Source organism: Bufo bufo, chromosome 1, assembly GCF_905171765.1.
Source record: "Bufo bufo chromosome 1, aBufBuf1.1, whole genome shotgun sequence".
Lineage (NCBI taxonomy): Eukaryota > Metazoa > Chordata > Amphibia > Anura > Bufonidae > Bufo > Bufo bufo.
The window spans coordinates 375,307,952-375,321,538 of record NC_053389.1 but is presented as its reverse complement, the minus strand read 5'-3'; the positions used below and the strand labels follow the sequence as shown (position 1 = coordinate 375,321,538).

Here is a 13,587-nt window from a genome sequence, read left to right as displayed (position 1 = left end):
AAATAAGTGTAGAGCTGCTTTAGTTTCCATAGCTAGGAAATATAAGAGCAGGCATAAAGAAGAAGACTATAAAAGAAAGCATGGGGTTTAAGTGTACTTGTCACAGCTTAACCGCCTCCGGACCGCCTAACGCAGGATCGCGTTCCGGAGGCGGCAGCTGCACGCAGAGTCACGCATCTATGCGTCATCTCGCGAGACGCGAGATTTCGCTCAAAGCCGGCCCGCGCATACGCATCGCGGGCCGGCAAAAATTTGAGGAGTATTTCGTCACCAGCCTGGCAGGTTGATGATTTTTAAAAAGTCAAATCACAAGCCATCTAACACCTTATATTTATAAATATAAGGTGTTAAATGGCTTCTCTGCTCCTCTGCTGGTCCTTTTGGTCGGTTGGTTCCAGCAGAGGAGCAGACATCACAGTGAGTAGCCACCAAACACTACACTTAGCCCCCAGATCATCACCCCAATTAACCCCTTGATCACCCCTGTCAATCACTAGTGAAAGGGGAAAAAAGTGATCAGTGTAAACTGTCCCTTTTTTTTTTTCCACTAGTATTGACTGTTAGGTTTAGGATAGTTTAGGCCCCTTGGTTAGGTAGTTAGCGATCGTTTAGCGCCAAGCCCACCGCACCGCAGTCACTTATTCGCTGATTAGCGTATCGCTAATCAGCATTTGTACTTTTATAGTATCTGTAAGTGATCAAAACTGATCACAGTCAGATCTATAATAGTATTAGTGTCACCTTAGCTCGCCCTCCACCCAAAACGCAGTGTCTGCCCGATCAGGCCTGATCGGTCGCCCACACGTGTGTTCACCCACGCCCGCCCCGCCGCAGTGACAACATTTTTTTTATTTTTTGATCACTGCACAATCACTTTACAAGCGCTGCGGCGATAAAACAATTAGTTTTGATATTTTTTAGCAATCGCAGCGGCCTCCGGTACATCGCTTGCCTCCCATTTGTAAGACAGGCTTGCTTTTTTTCTTGGATAGTCTCAGGGAATACCCCTAAATTTAGTAGTCCAAATGTCAAACAGGGGGTATTCTTCTGAAGAGGCCTACAGGCTTCTGACCCAGTCGGATGAGGAATGGGAACCCTCATCTGACGAATCTAGCGGGTCAGAATATGAACCTGTAGAAAGCAGTGGCAGTCTGACCCAAAGTTCGGACGAGGAGGTTGAGATCCCTGATAGCACCAGGCGTACCCGGCCCCTTGTTGCTAGACCACAGGTTGCGCAGGATCCGCTTCAAGGGCAGCAGAGTGGGGCTGGCGCTGTCGGATTACGTGGTGAGGCATACACCAGCAGCGCAGCCCTCCCTGGACCTAGTACCAGCACTGCCGTACAACATGGTGAAGTGGCGAGCACCAGAAGGGCAGTTGAAGCTGGTACAGTGGCACGTGCAATAGTTACCCCGTCGCAGCCACCACACAGACAGGCCCGTAGAGCCCCTGGCAAACCCTGATTGGCAGTCCCCAACTTCAGCCGCACCTGTAGTTCCCCCTTTCACCGCCCAGTCTGGTGTTCGGGTTGAGACAGCTCAGATCGGTTCGGCACTGGGATTTTTTGAGCTGTTCTTGACTGCTTGAAACAATACATCCCAAGCAAGCGCGCCCGGTATGGGGTCAAATTGTATAAGCTCTGTGAAAGGGCCACAGGCTATACCCACAAATTTCGGATCTATGAGGAAAAAGATCAGACTCTGGAGCCGGTCGGTTGCCCTGACTACCTGGGGAGCAGTGGCAAGACAGTCTGGGACTTGGTGTCAACCTTATTTGGCAAGGGGTACCATCTTTATGTGGACAATTTTTACACAAGTGTGGCCCTCTTCAGGCATTTGTTCCTAGAACAGATTGGCTGCTGTGGCACCGTGCGACCTTGTCTCCAGGGCTTCCCCCAACGGCTCGTTACCACCCGTCTTGCAAGGGGGGAGAGGGCTGCCTTGTGTAACGAAGAACTGCTCGCGGTGAAATGGAGAAACAAGCGTGACGTTTACATGCTCTCCTCCATTCACGCAGACACGACAATACAAATTGAGCGAGCAACCAGTGTCATTGAAAAGCCCCTTTCAGTCCACGACTATAATGCGCTCATGGGAGGGGTGGACTTCAATGACCAGATGTTGGCTCCCTATTTAGTTTCCCGACGCACCAGACGCTGGTATAAGAAGGTGTCTGTATATTTGATTCAATTGGCGATGTACAATAGTTTTGTTCTCTACAGTAAGGCTGGGAGAACAGGATCCTTCCTCAAATTTCAGGAAGAGATCATCGCGAGCCTCCTGTATCCAGGAGGTTCCGTGGCCCCAACCACCAGTGTAGTGAGCCGTCTACACGAGCGACATTTCCCCAATGTCGTTGCTGGTACCTCAACTCAACCGTCACCCCGAAAAAGATGTTGTGTCTGTAGCAGGAGTGGAATAAGGCGTGACACCCGCTATTTCTGTCCTGACTGCCCTGACCACCACTATGCTTAGGGGAGTGTTTCCAGAAGTACCACACACTTAGCATAGGGATTGCGTTTCACAGGACAGGCACACAGGGCACACAGCTGCTGCAAACCTCTCCTTTCACCTGGGATAAAGTGCATATTTGGGCGATTTGCGCTTTGCACATTGTCCCATGGGGAAGGAAAGGTTAAAAAAAACAAAAAAAAACAAAAAAAAAAACACCGGTAAGCAAAAAAGTTAACGTTCTGTTCAAAAAGATATATAAAGTTTATATGTTCCGTTCAAATGTTATTATAAAGTTAATAAATTTATTGCGTTGCGGCCTGGTTTTTTCTTTTTTTATTTTTTTTTACCTTCCAGGTGGACCAACCGATCGACTAGCTGCAGCACTGATGTGCAATCTGACAGAAGCATTGCGCTGCTGTCAGATTACACAAAAGTCGGTGTATGCGGCGCTGCAAGACGAGATTTCACCTCTGCAGTAAAAGATACGTTTGCCGAGGCATTTGAGCTGAGGAGGCGGCGGTGTTCATATACTTTGGCAAATACTTTGTATATAAAAAAAAATATAGAAAATCCCGGCAATGATTTATTCATCCACATCGATTGATGTGAATGGAGAAATCGGGTTTGCCAGGGCATACGGGCTAAGTGGGTATGGATGTTGGGCAGAGCTCCTATGTCCTGGCAGACGCCTTTCCGCTCCTTTTTTTTTTTGGCAGAGATTTTTTCATCCACATTGATCGATGCGAATGAAGAAATCTGTGCCGTTCATTTTTTCTTTCAGCCCAGAGGCTGAACGGAAAAAAAAAATCTCATTACCCGTATGCTCAATATAAGGAGAATAGCAGAAACTCCTAATGAAAGATTGAAATTTTTGTCCCAAGTTAGCGGAATGGGAGACTTTGTGAGAAAAAAAAAAAAAACAATTTCTGCTAACTTGTGGCAAAATTTTTTTTTTTCTATGAACTCGCCATGCCCCTCATTGAATACCTTGGGGTGTCTTCTTTCCAAATTGGGGTCACATGTGGGGTATTTATACTGCCCTGGCATTTTAGGGGCCCTAAAGCGTGAGAAGAAGTCTGGGATCTAAATGTCTAAAAATGCCCTCCTAAAAGGAATTTGGGCCCCTTTGCGCATCTAGGCTGCAAAAAAGTGTCACACATGTGGTATCGCCGTACTCAGGAGAAGTTGGGGAATGTGTTTTGGGGTGTCATTTTACATATACCCATGCTGGGTGAGATAAATATCTCGGCAAAAGACAACTTTTCCCATTTTTTTATACAAAGTTGGCATTTGACCAAGATATTTCTCTCACCCAGCATGGGTATATGTAAAATGACACCCTAAAACACATTGCCCAACTTCTCCTGAGTACGGCGATACCAGATGTGTGACACTTTTTTGCAGCCTAGGTGGGCAAAGGGGCCCACATTCCAAAGAGCACCTTTAGGATTTCACAGGTCATTTTTTACACATTTTGATTTCAAACTACTTACCACACATTAGGGCCCCTAGAATGCCAGGGCAGTATAACTACCCCACAAGTGACCCCATTTTGGAAAGAAGACACCCCAAGGTATTTCATGATGGGCATAGTGAGTTCATGGAAGCTTTTATTTTTTGTCACAAGTTAGTGGAATATGAGACTTTGTAAGGAAAAATAAATCATCATTTTCCGCTAACTTGTGACAAAAAATAAAAAGTTCTATGAACTCACTATGCCCATCAGCGAATACCTTAGGGTGTCTACTTTCCGAAATGGGGTCATTTGTGGGGTGTTTGTACTGTCTGGCCATTGTAGAACCTCAGGAAACATGACAAGTGCTCAGAAAGTCAGAGCTGCTTCAAAAAGCGGAAATTCACATTTTTGTACCATAGTTTGTAAACGCTATAACTTTTACCCAAACCATTTTTTTTTTTTACCCAAACATTTTTTTTTTAATCAAAGACATGTAGAACAATAAATTTAGAGAAAAATTTATATATGGATGTCGTTTTTTTAAAAAAAATTTACAACTGAAAGTGAAAAATGTCATTTTTTTGCAAAAATTTTGTTAAATTTCGATTAATAACAAAAAATGTAAAAATGTCAGCAGCAATGAAATACCACCAAATGAAAGCTCTATTAGTGAGAAGAAAAGGAGGTAAAATTCATTTGGGTGGTAAGTTGCATGACCGAGCAATAAACGGTGAAAGTAGTGTAGTGCAGAAGTGTAAAAAGTGGCCTGGTTATTAAGGGTGTTTAAGCTAGGGGGGCTGAGGTGGTTAAGCAACCATAAGCAATACCTAGGTACAATGGTGGGAGTGAATGGGTATTATACAGCAGATCGTGAATGTGTCACACTGTGAAATCTGCAACCCTTTCCTCTCTGCAGCTGTAAGCAAAACATCGTTTGTCAGCAAGATATAATAAAGGAAAAAAAGTTGTGGGGGAAAAAGTAAAACTGTTGAGTAAAAAATAAAATATGGAGAACCTATGCTTTACCATGTTTCTATGAAATTCTATTGCAATTCTTCATTGAAATTTACACTGTTGGCCTCCCGCCAAGAGATGATTGTGATGGGGGGGGGGGGGGGGGCTCTTGACTAGTGTTCACTTTCCAAAAAGAGGTGCTGCACCAGCACCCATTAAAATGTATGGGTATTGCCCAAAGTAATTGGGGTGAGGGTGCCAAACTCAGTCTTCGCTCCAGGTGAAAGAATGACTTCTACAGTACTCCAGACCTGTTGATCTTATACATACTAATGTTATATTTTTATATGTGTCTGCTGTGTATAATCAGAAGAGAAATGGTTGACAGGAATAGGAATAACCAGGATGTTTCTCTTCTCTCCTCTCTCATGGCCTGGTTCTCATTCCTGCAAGAAGGGGGAGTGTCAGTAAGACAGCAAAGTGAGAGGAAGCACATACCAGAGCTCCTACTCTTATTAACAAGTTCTCCTTTGATACCTTCACTCCAGGGCAATGACCATAATCAAGAATGCTGCTTCCATAGGTTCAATGTGCTTAGACAGCAGAGTGAGCCTAGTCAGCAAAACTACAGCTTTACAGACCCTGCTGACTTAAGATGTTGTGAGTTGCTCTTTGATGTGTCTACTCTACTGTACTCACAGGAATTTGTGAGTACAATACAATAGACCCGTGGACGGGCAGGAAATTACAGCATCAAAATTTATTATGATACTATGATACTGTGAATTCTGGTCAGAGGAGTGGTTTTGGTTCAAAAAATGAAGTGTGTCACATGGAGTGTGTTTTCAAGACCAAGCATGCTTGTGCGTAAGAGGCCTTACACCAGCATATACCACTATATTGCCTTCAAAGCAATGGAAACCATGAGGAAACACTGACTACTTCATTGTAAATCAATGGCATCTCTTAGTCGCTGTTGGGGTCTGTCATATGATAGATTCTGCACAGTAAAAAAGTTTATCAGCTCACCCGCTGCTAGCAAGAGACGTGCATGGAGCTCCTGGACCAGGAAACTTGCAAGGAGAAAATGAAAAATACTCCAGCATGAGCCATAACAGGTTGACGCGTTTCGACAGGTTATGACTAAGACTTGATGTCGAAACGTGTCAACCTGTTATGGCTCATGTTCCTGTACTTTTAATGTATACCGAATAAAACTTGGATTTTTACAGCGGATGACCGCACCAGAGGATTTTTCTTTTTTCTCATTGCAAGGGTTTTGCACAATGAGTGGAAGTCGCAGCATGTGTGAACAGCATCAGGAATTGGCTATTAGAAAAGCAGCATGATCATTTGTGAAGAGACTACATGAAATCTAAGAGACTGGTTAAGTGAAGTCTGCCATTCCACTGACCAAGTTTACAGGTCTTCATTAAAGTGAATTTACAGGGGCAGATTTGGTAAAGTTTGTGTGACTTAAAATCAGTTCAGTTCATCTTTGTGGGTTGTTTCTTCAGCATGTAGGTGCAAGCCCCATTATGATAAAGACCAAATAATCATACAAGCTTGAATACCAGCTTCCCTTATCTGCTCTACTGATAAATATTTGTTTGAATTATTCCCAGGTTTCAGACAGAGCAGAATGTTTAGGGTCCGGATTGCTATACCAGGGATGTAGGCCATCGTCAGATCAGTTCATTGGAGTCTTTGCACAGAATCGCCCAGAGGTAATATTTATTCCCACATGTCTCCATATCATATGCAGTGTATGCTTTTACAGTCCAGTCTTCAGTGTGATGTTTCTGTCTTTACAGTGGATCATCTCTGAGCTTGCTTGTTACACCTACTCTATGGTGGTAATCCCATTGTATGACACTCTAGGCCACGGAGCTATCCGCTATATAATAAACACAGGTAAAACTGCATAAAGGGCTCATACAGATGACTAAGCCCCAACCTTGTCCATTCACCAGACAGAAAAAAATATATAATTTTTCGTAAATGGACTGCACACGAATGGCACTTGTGTTGTTTGTTTTTCTCATGCGCCTATTCATTAGAATGAACATGTGTTGAGAAAAAATTGGACCCAAGTGGTGCATGCTGTGATGTTCTCTGCAGGACTAATGAACTTATTGCCCTATTGACTATAATGTGTCAGGTGATGTCTATTTAAACTGGGAAAGTACCACTGAAAGTACTGTGAATATCGCTTATCTGGTTAAGCCCCAAGAATGTATATTAGAGTTCATAAGACCTTTGTACACAAATACAGGTGATGGTGGATTATATGTACCATACATAAATCTAGACTGGGCTAACCGACTTTAACAATTTTAATGATATGATGATATTTAAGAACTGATTCTATTGAAAACTGCTTCACAGTACTGCAAGAAAATGTTGTATGGCAAGTCTAGATACAGTGGCTTAGCAGTATATTGTCTCTGGATGGATATTACTTTTCAAATGACAGTATATCAGCGCTACACAGCATGCAAGAGAATAAAACATTACATAACTTCTACATCCAGCAACTCACAGGAGACGTCTTCTCTGAATATAGACGTTCTGTCTCCTCGTCTTCTTTATTCAGTCCATACCATCATGACATCTTAACATATGACTTGTGTCTGCAGAATTTGACACGCATTTTAGGTTCCTCACTTTTCCATCCTTCTCCTCACCTTCTTAATGCGAACCCCCATAATGCTACCTTAAAGGGAAACTGTCAAAACTGTGAAAATGCATTGTAAGTTACAGGCAGCATGTTATAGAGCAAGAAGAGCTGGGAAGACTGATATATAACATAGTTATATGGGAAAAAATTCAGTAAAACTTGTAATTTATACATTTATATTCCTGCTCATTCTGGGCTTTGAAGTCAGGGAGGCAGTCTTATCAGTGATTGACAGCTATCTCTGTATATACAGTCATAAAGGGCAGGCTGTAATCACTGATAGGACCGCCTCCTTGACTTCAAAGCCCAGATTGAGCAGGAATTTAAATGTATAAATTACAGGTTTTACTAAATCTTTAGCAGTCTTGAGCGACACTGACAGGTGGTGCAAGGCAGGAACACAAATGCTGCAGAGGTGGAGACATAGCAGATCTGGAGATGTGGCTGATCAGAAGATGTAACTGGAGCAGAAGTGATGCAGCCATGAAGCAGAGATGAGGAACACTTGGTGTAGCAGAGAAGCAGAAGTGTTGTACAATGCTGAGTTGTAGACATTCAATGTTGCCACTGCAGTTGATATAGTAGAAGAACTAGATGGAGATGCCTGCCAGCCAAATACTGGCCTCAAGGGAGACCTGACTTAGGCCTCTTTCACACGACCGTATGGCTTTTTCAGTGTTTTGCGGGCTGTTTTTTACGGATCCGTTCCATTTTTTGTTTCCGTTGTGTTTCCATCTCGATTCCGTTTTTGCGTTCCATTTTTCCGTTTGGCATATACAGTATACTGTAATTACATAGAAAAAATTGGGCTGGGCATAACATTTTCAATAGATGGTTCCGCAAAAAACGGAACGGATACGGAAGACATACAGATGCATTTCCGTATGTGTTCCGTTTTTTTTGCGGACCCATTGACTTGAATGGAGCCACGGACCATGATTTGCGGACAAGAATAGGACAAGACTCAAAATCTTGCGGAACGGAATTGCGGACATACAGAAACGGAATGCTCACGGAGTACATTCAGTTTTTTTTGCGGACCCATTGAAATGAACGGTTCCGTATACGGACCGTATACGGAACGCAATAAACGGCCCGTATACGGAACGCAAAAAACGTTCGTGTGAACGAGCCCTTACCCAGTGATTGTCTGAGTGGACATTTCCAGCAAATTCCTGTGCTGACCTGTATTTCAAAATACTGTAGATCAGAAACTAGTGCCATACAGATAGTCCTCCTGAAAATAAGTGTCCTTAAAAATAATAGTTGCAAACTGAACCTTACAGTAAAGGGCTCATGTACACGACAGTATTTTGCGTTCAGTATACTGGCCGTTTTTTTTAGTTCAGTATGCGGTACATATACTGAACCATTCATTCCAATGGTACAGCAAAAAAAAAAGAACATGTCCTATTCTTGTCCGCAAATCACGGTACTTGGCTCCATTCAAGTCAATGGGTCCGCAAAAAAAAACGGAACACATACGGAAATGCATCCGTATGTCTTCCGTATCCGTTCCGTTTTTGCTGAACCATCTATTGAAAATGTTATGCCCAGCCCAATTTTTTCTATGTAATTACTGTATACTGTATGTGGCATACGGAAAAACGGAACGGAAAAATGGAAAGGAAACGGAAACACAATGGAAACAAAAAACGGAACAACGGATCCGTAAAAAACTGACCGCAAAACACTGAAAAAGCCATAAGGTCGTGTGCATGAGCCCTATGGCTACATGCACACGACCGTGCTGTTTGCGGTCCGCAGATCCGAAAAAAACATGCCTAACAAAACGGACAAGAATAGGACATGTTATTATTATTTTTTTGTGGGGCCACGAAACGGAGCAACAGATGCGGACAGCACACGGAGTGCTGTCCGCATCTTTTGCGGCCCCATTGAAGTGAATGGGTCCGCATCCGAGCCGCAAAAACGGCGGCTCGGATGCGGACTAAAACAACGGTCGTGTGCATGAGGCCTAATAGTGCCAAAGGATTAATTAAAAAATAAATGTGTGAAGCAGAGTGCTCTGATTAGTAATAGTGCCCCATTAGCCTAAAGTTCTCCCAGAGTTTCTCCAATAGTATTAGTGCCCACCATTGTGTGCCTTATAGCAATAAAGCATCCCCAGAGTTCTCCCTTTAGTAGGAGTGCTACCCTATAGTAGTACAGTTGCTTTACAGTGACAAACCACACAGAGATAAAAAACAAAAACAAAAGAAAGGCAATACTCATTCCATTTCCATGCCTCTATCTGCAGCCTGGCAAAGGCCACCGGCTTCTACTAGCTGTGGCCTGACATAGGTGGCTGTGATGTCATCACACACTGTGCGCAGTAGATACAGGCCTTTGGCCAATGAGGGTGAAAGTTGGGACAGGGAAGCTGGAGCATTCAACTATGGAAGTGATACAGTTGATTGTGGTACATTCAGGGTGCTGGAAAAAATATTCTGGAGCATATGTGTGAGATGCCCAGGGCTAACGGGCGGCCCTGAAGACCACTATAGTAAGATACCATAGAGGCATAAAATTGAACAGGATTTCAATGGTTTCATTACCTGGTCTTGGGTAGCTGTGTAAATTTTATTGTCATATAATCAGTATTAAAAGGGTAATATTTAAAGTTTACATTTTTTGATTCCAGTTCCAAAAAATCCTAATGTATTACAAGGGTTATCCAGTAGTACAAATACCCTCCACAATGCCCGGGCCCCTCCTATAGACGATACTTACCCGGTCCCCGGCAGTCGTGACCTGATATTGACTGCTATCTAGTCCATGCCCCCAATCTCCGGATATTTTGATCTGCGCGACGAGGAGATACAGAGGTGGCCTTACACAGATCCAGAGGGACGAGGGTGCCAGGGACCGGGTAAGTATTGTCAATAGGAGGGACCTGGGTATTGTGGGGGGGGAGGGGGGGGATTCTACTATTGGATAACTCCTTTAACATTAATGGGATTGTCTGGCTTTACACAAAACAGCTCAGAATACTTAAAAAAATTAATTGTTCCTGATGTTTTTTCTAAGGCTTAGTTCACATTGTTTTTTTTGCGAGTGTACGGGCCGGTTTTTTGTGTTCCGTATACGGACCGTATACGGAACCATTCGTATACAGAACACATTTGTATACAGAACACATTCCGTTTTTAATGCAGAACCATTGAAATGAATGGTTCCGTATACGGACCGTATACGGAACCATTCATTTCAATGGTTCTGCATTAAAAACGGAATGTGTTCTGTAAGCATTCCGTTTCCGTATTTCCGTTCCGTTGAAAGATAGAACATGTCCTATTATTGTCCGCAAATCACGTTCCGTGGCTCCATTCAAGTCAATGGGTCCACAAAAAAAGGGAACACATACGGAAATGCATCCGTATGTCTTCCGTATCCGTTCCGTATTTGCGGAACCATCTATTGAAAATGTTATGCCAAGCCCAATTTTTTCTATGTAATTACTGTATACTGTATATGCCAAACGTAAAAACGGAACGGAAAAACAGAACGGAAACAGAAACACAACGGAACTCAAAAACGGAACAACAGATCCGTGAAAAACGGACCGCAAAAAAATATAAAAGCCATACGTTCGTGTGAACTAGGCCTAAAAGGTTGTCATATACACGTATATTTAGCATATAAAATCTACTATGTCTACTAAGATTTGTGTTTTATCATACTATCCATTTGTGGTTGGCAGCTGATATCTCAACAGTAATATGTGACAAGCCAGAAAAAGTCAAAATTCTCATAGAGAATGTTGAAAAAGGAGAGACCCCTGGTCTTAAGTCTGTTGTTCTCATGGATGCAGTGGATCAGCAACTGGTGGAAAGAGGAAAAAATTGCTCTGTGCACGTTCAGACTATGCAAGAACTAGAGGTAATACTTTTCTAAAATCACACAAATTTTATATCCTATCAGAAAACATACAGCAATATGCTATGCAGAATCAGACCATGAGTTCCAGCACATAAAGGGAGGAATGTATCATGCTCTGTGCTCCAGAATTTTGTTGCAAAATATTTCTAAAAAGTGGCTAGAAAAGTGGGCGTGGGGCGAGTTTTTAGAAAGGAAACTCACTCCAGTAGGTAGGAGCATTTCTAGACAAAAATGTTAGGTTTAAAGACCCAGTGTAACATTTGATAACTTTTGTGCCAAGTACACCAGCTCAGACCCAATAGTAAATTCAAATATTACCATCATGATAAATTTTTCACAAAATCCACAGCATGTTCATTAGCGCTTTTGAATTACAGTGGAGTTAATCCATGCCATGTGCAGATCTGTTGCCCAATTCGTGGATTTCTGCAACAGATTGGCCAGAAGAGATTGCATACTTCTTGGTGCGACGAAGGTTGCAATTCCGCAACACTTAACTATAAAATCTTCTCTCCAGCAATCCGGTTGTCTTTTTAAATAATTTTACAATTGTTTAATAGCAGTCTGATCCTCAGAACAAAATGTTACAGCCTTTGAAAGGATTAGCTTGATAAAATAATTCAAAGTACAAACTACTATCCTTTGAGTGTTGAGTGCCTTTCTAGAACAGTATGTATGTATAAGGGCCCTTTCACACAAGCGTGTCCCTTGCGGGAATCGTGCTCCGTGTGGGAGAGAGATCGTGTGTTCTGGACTTAGGAAAGCCGTGCACGTCCTAAGTCCAGAACACATGATTCCTCTCTCACATGGAGCATGATTCCCGCAAGAGACACACTCGTGTAAAAGAGCCCTAAAGCTAGATCATTTATACACTTTCTTGTAGCTTGAAGCAGGGAACGTAAAGTGTACTTGTAAAAAACTAAAAAGTGCTCCTGTATTGTAAGTGGGTCAAAAGTGACAGAAGGTGGGGATAACACAAGTAGACGAGACCTACAGTATCATGGTGCAGGAAAAAATTCCACCCCTTCAGAACCACATGCCAGAGTGTAGCACAATGCACTGCCCCAGCAGAACCAAATACCACAGTACAGCACAAGAAATCGCCCCAGAAGTCAAGCCTTCAACATTCTGACATCCTCCTCCAGGTGTCTCTAACTGAGATATGGAGGAGACTGAGGAGGTGAGAAGCGGCCAAGAACACTGAGTGAGCCCTTCAGCATGCAGCCTGGTCTTTCAATGTTACCAAACATACAGGAAAATACAACATGATACATCTAGTAATATCTCCACTGATGTAGCTGTTCTCTTTCTTCATCTTCTCCATGTGCTTCCAGTAATAATGTCCCTATCGTGCCCCTATTAATGCCTCCCTACTGTCCCCCAGTAATAATAATGATGCTACTAGTAATAATAGTGCCCCAGGAATAACAATGCCTCCTGCTGCGCCCCTAGTAATAATAATGCCCCTACAAGTGCCCCCAGTTTTAATAATGCCCCCTTTAGTGAAATAATAATGTACCCTATTGTGCCCACAGTATTAATAATGCCCCCATAATGCTCTCAGTAATGCCCTTATAGTCCCCATTAATGCACATTAGGCCTCATGCACACAACCGTTTTGTGGTCCGCATCCGAGCCGTTTTTTTGCGGCTCGGTTGGGGACCCATTCACTTCAATGGGGCTGCAAAAGATGCGGACAGCACTCTGTGTGCTGTCCGCATCCGTTGCACCGTTCCGTAGCCCCGCAAAAAAAATATAGCATGTCATATTCTTGTCCGTTATGCAGACAGGAATAGGCATTTCTACAATGGGCCGCCGGTTCCGTTCAGCAAATGCCGGAAGGCACACGGACGGCTTCCGTTTTTTGCGGATCCGCGGACCGCAAAAAACGGCACGGTCGTGTGCATGAGGCCTTATAGTGCCTCCAGTATTAAAAATACTAATACTGTGCAGGCATTCACAATGATAATGATAATGCCGTCCCCCGTCTGATAACGGCCCCCCTATGCAGGAGGGCACTTGCATCTGCAGTCTGGATACATAAGTACCTGACGCTCCCAGTGTTAATTAAGGCTGGGTGTTTCAGATCATTATGTACTGTATTTCAGCAATGGCCATGAAAAAAGCTTGGCTAGTCCCCTGGGCATCGTCCACCTTACTTG

At 43.2% G+C, this 13,587-nt stretch overlaps 1 protein-coding gene across 7 annotated transcripts in view; it reads left to right on the top strand.

Moving 5' to 3' along the window:
* Positions 1-13,587, top strand: part of ACSL6 (acyl-CoA synthetase long chain family member 6) — a 658,958-nt gene that overhangs the window by 422,281 nt on the left and 223,090 nt on the right. For 6 of the 7 annotated variants that reach the window (XM_040405087.1, XM_040405095.1, XM_040405060.1 and 3 more), the window contains 3 exons: positions 6,489-6,590; positions 6,678-6,777; positions 11,247-11,425. In XM_040405087.1, the coding sequence (XP_040261021.1) occupies positions 6,489-6,590; positions 6,678-6,777; positions 11,247-11,425 (381 nt within the window). The remainder of the gene's footprint in view (positions 1-6,488; positions 6,591-6,677; positions 6,778-11,246; positions 11,426-13,587) is intronic. The other variant, XM_040405103.1, reaches the window with a different exon arrangement.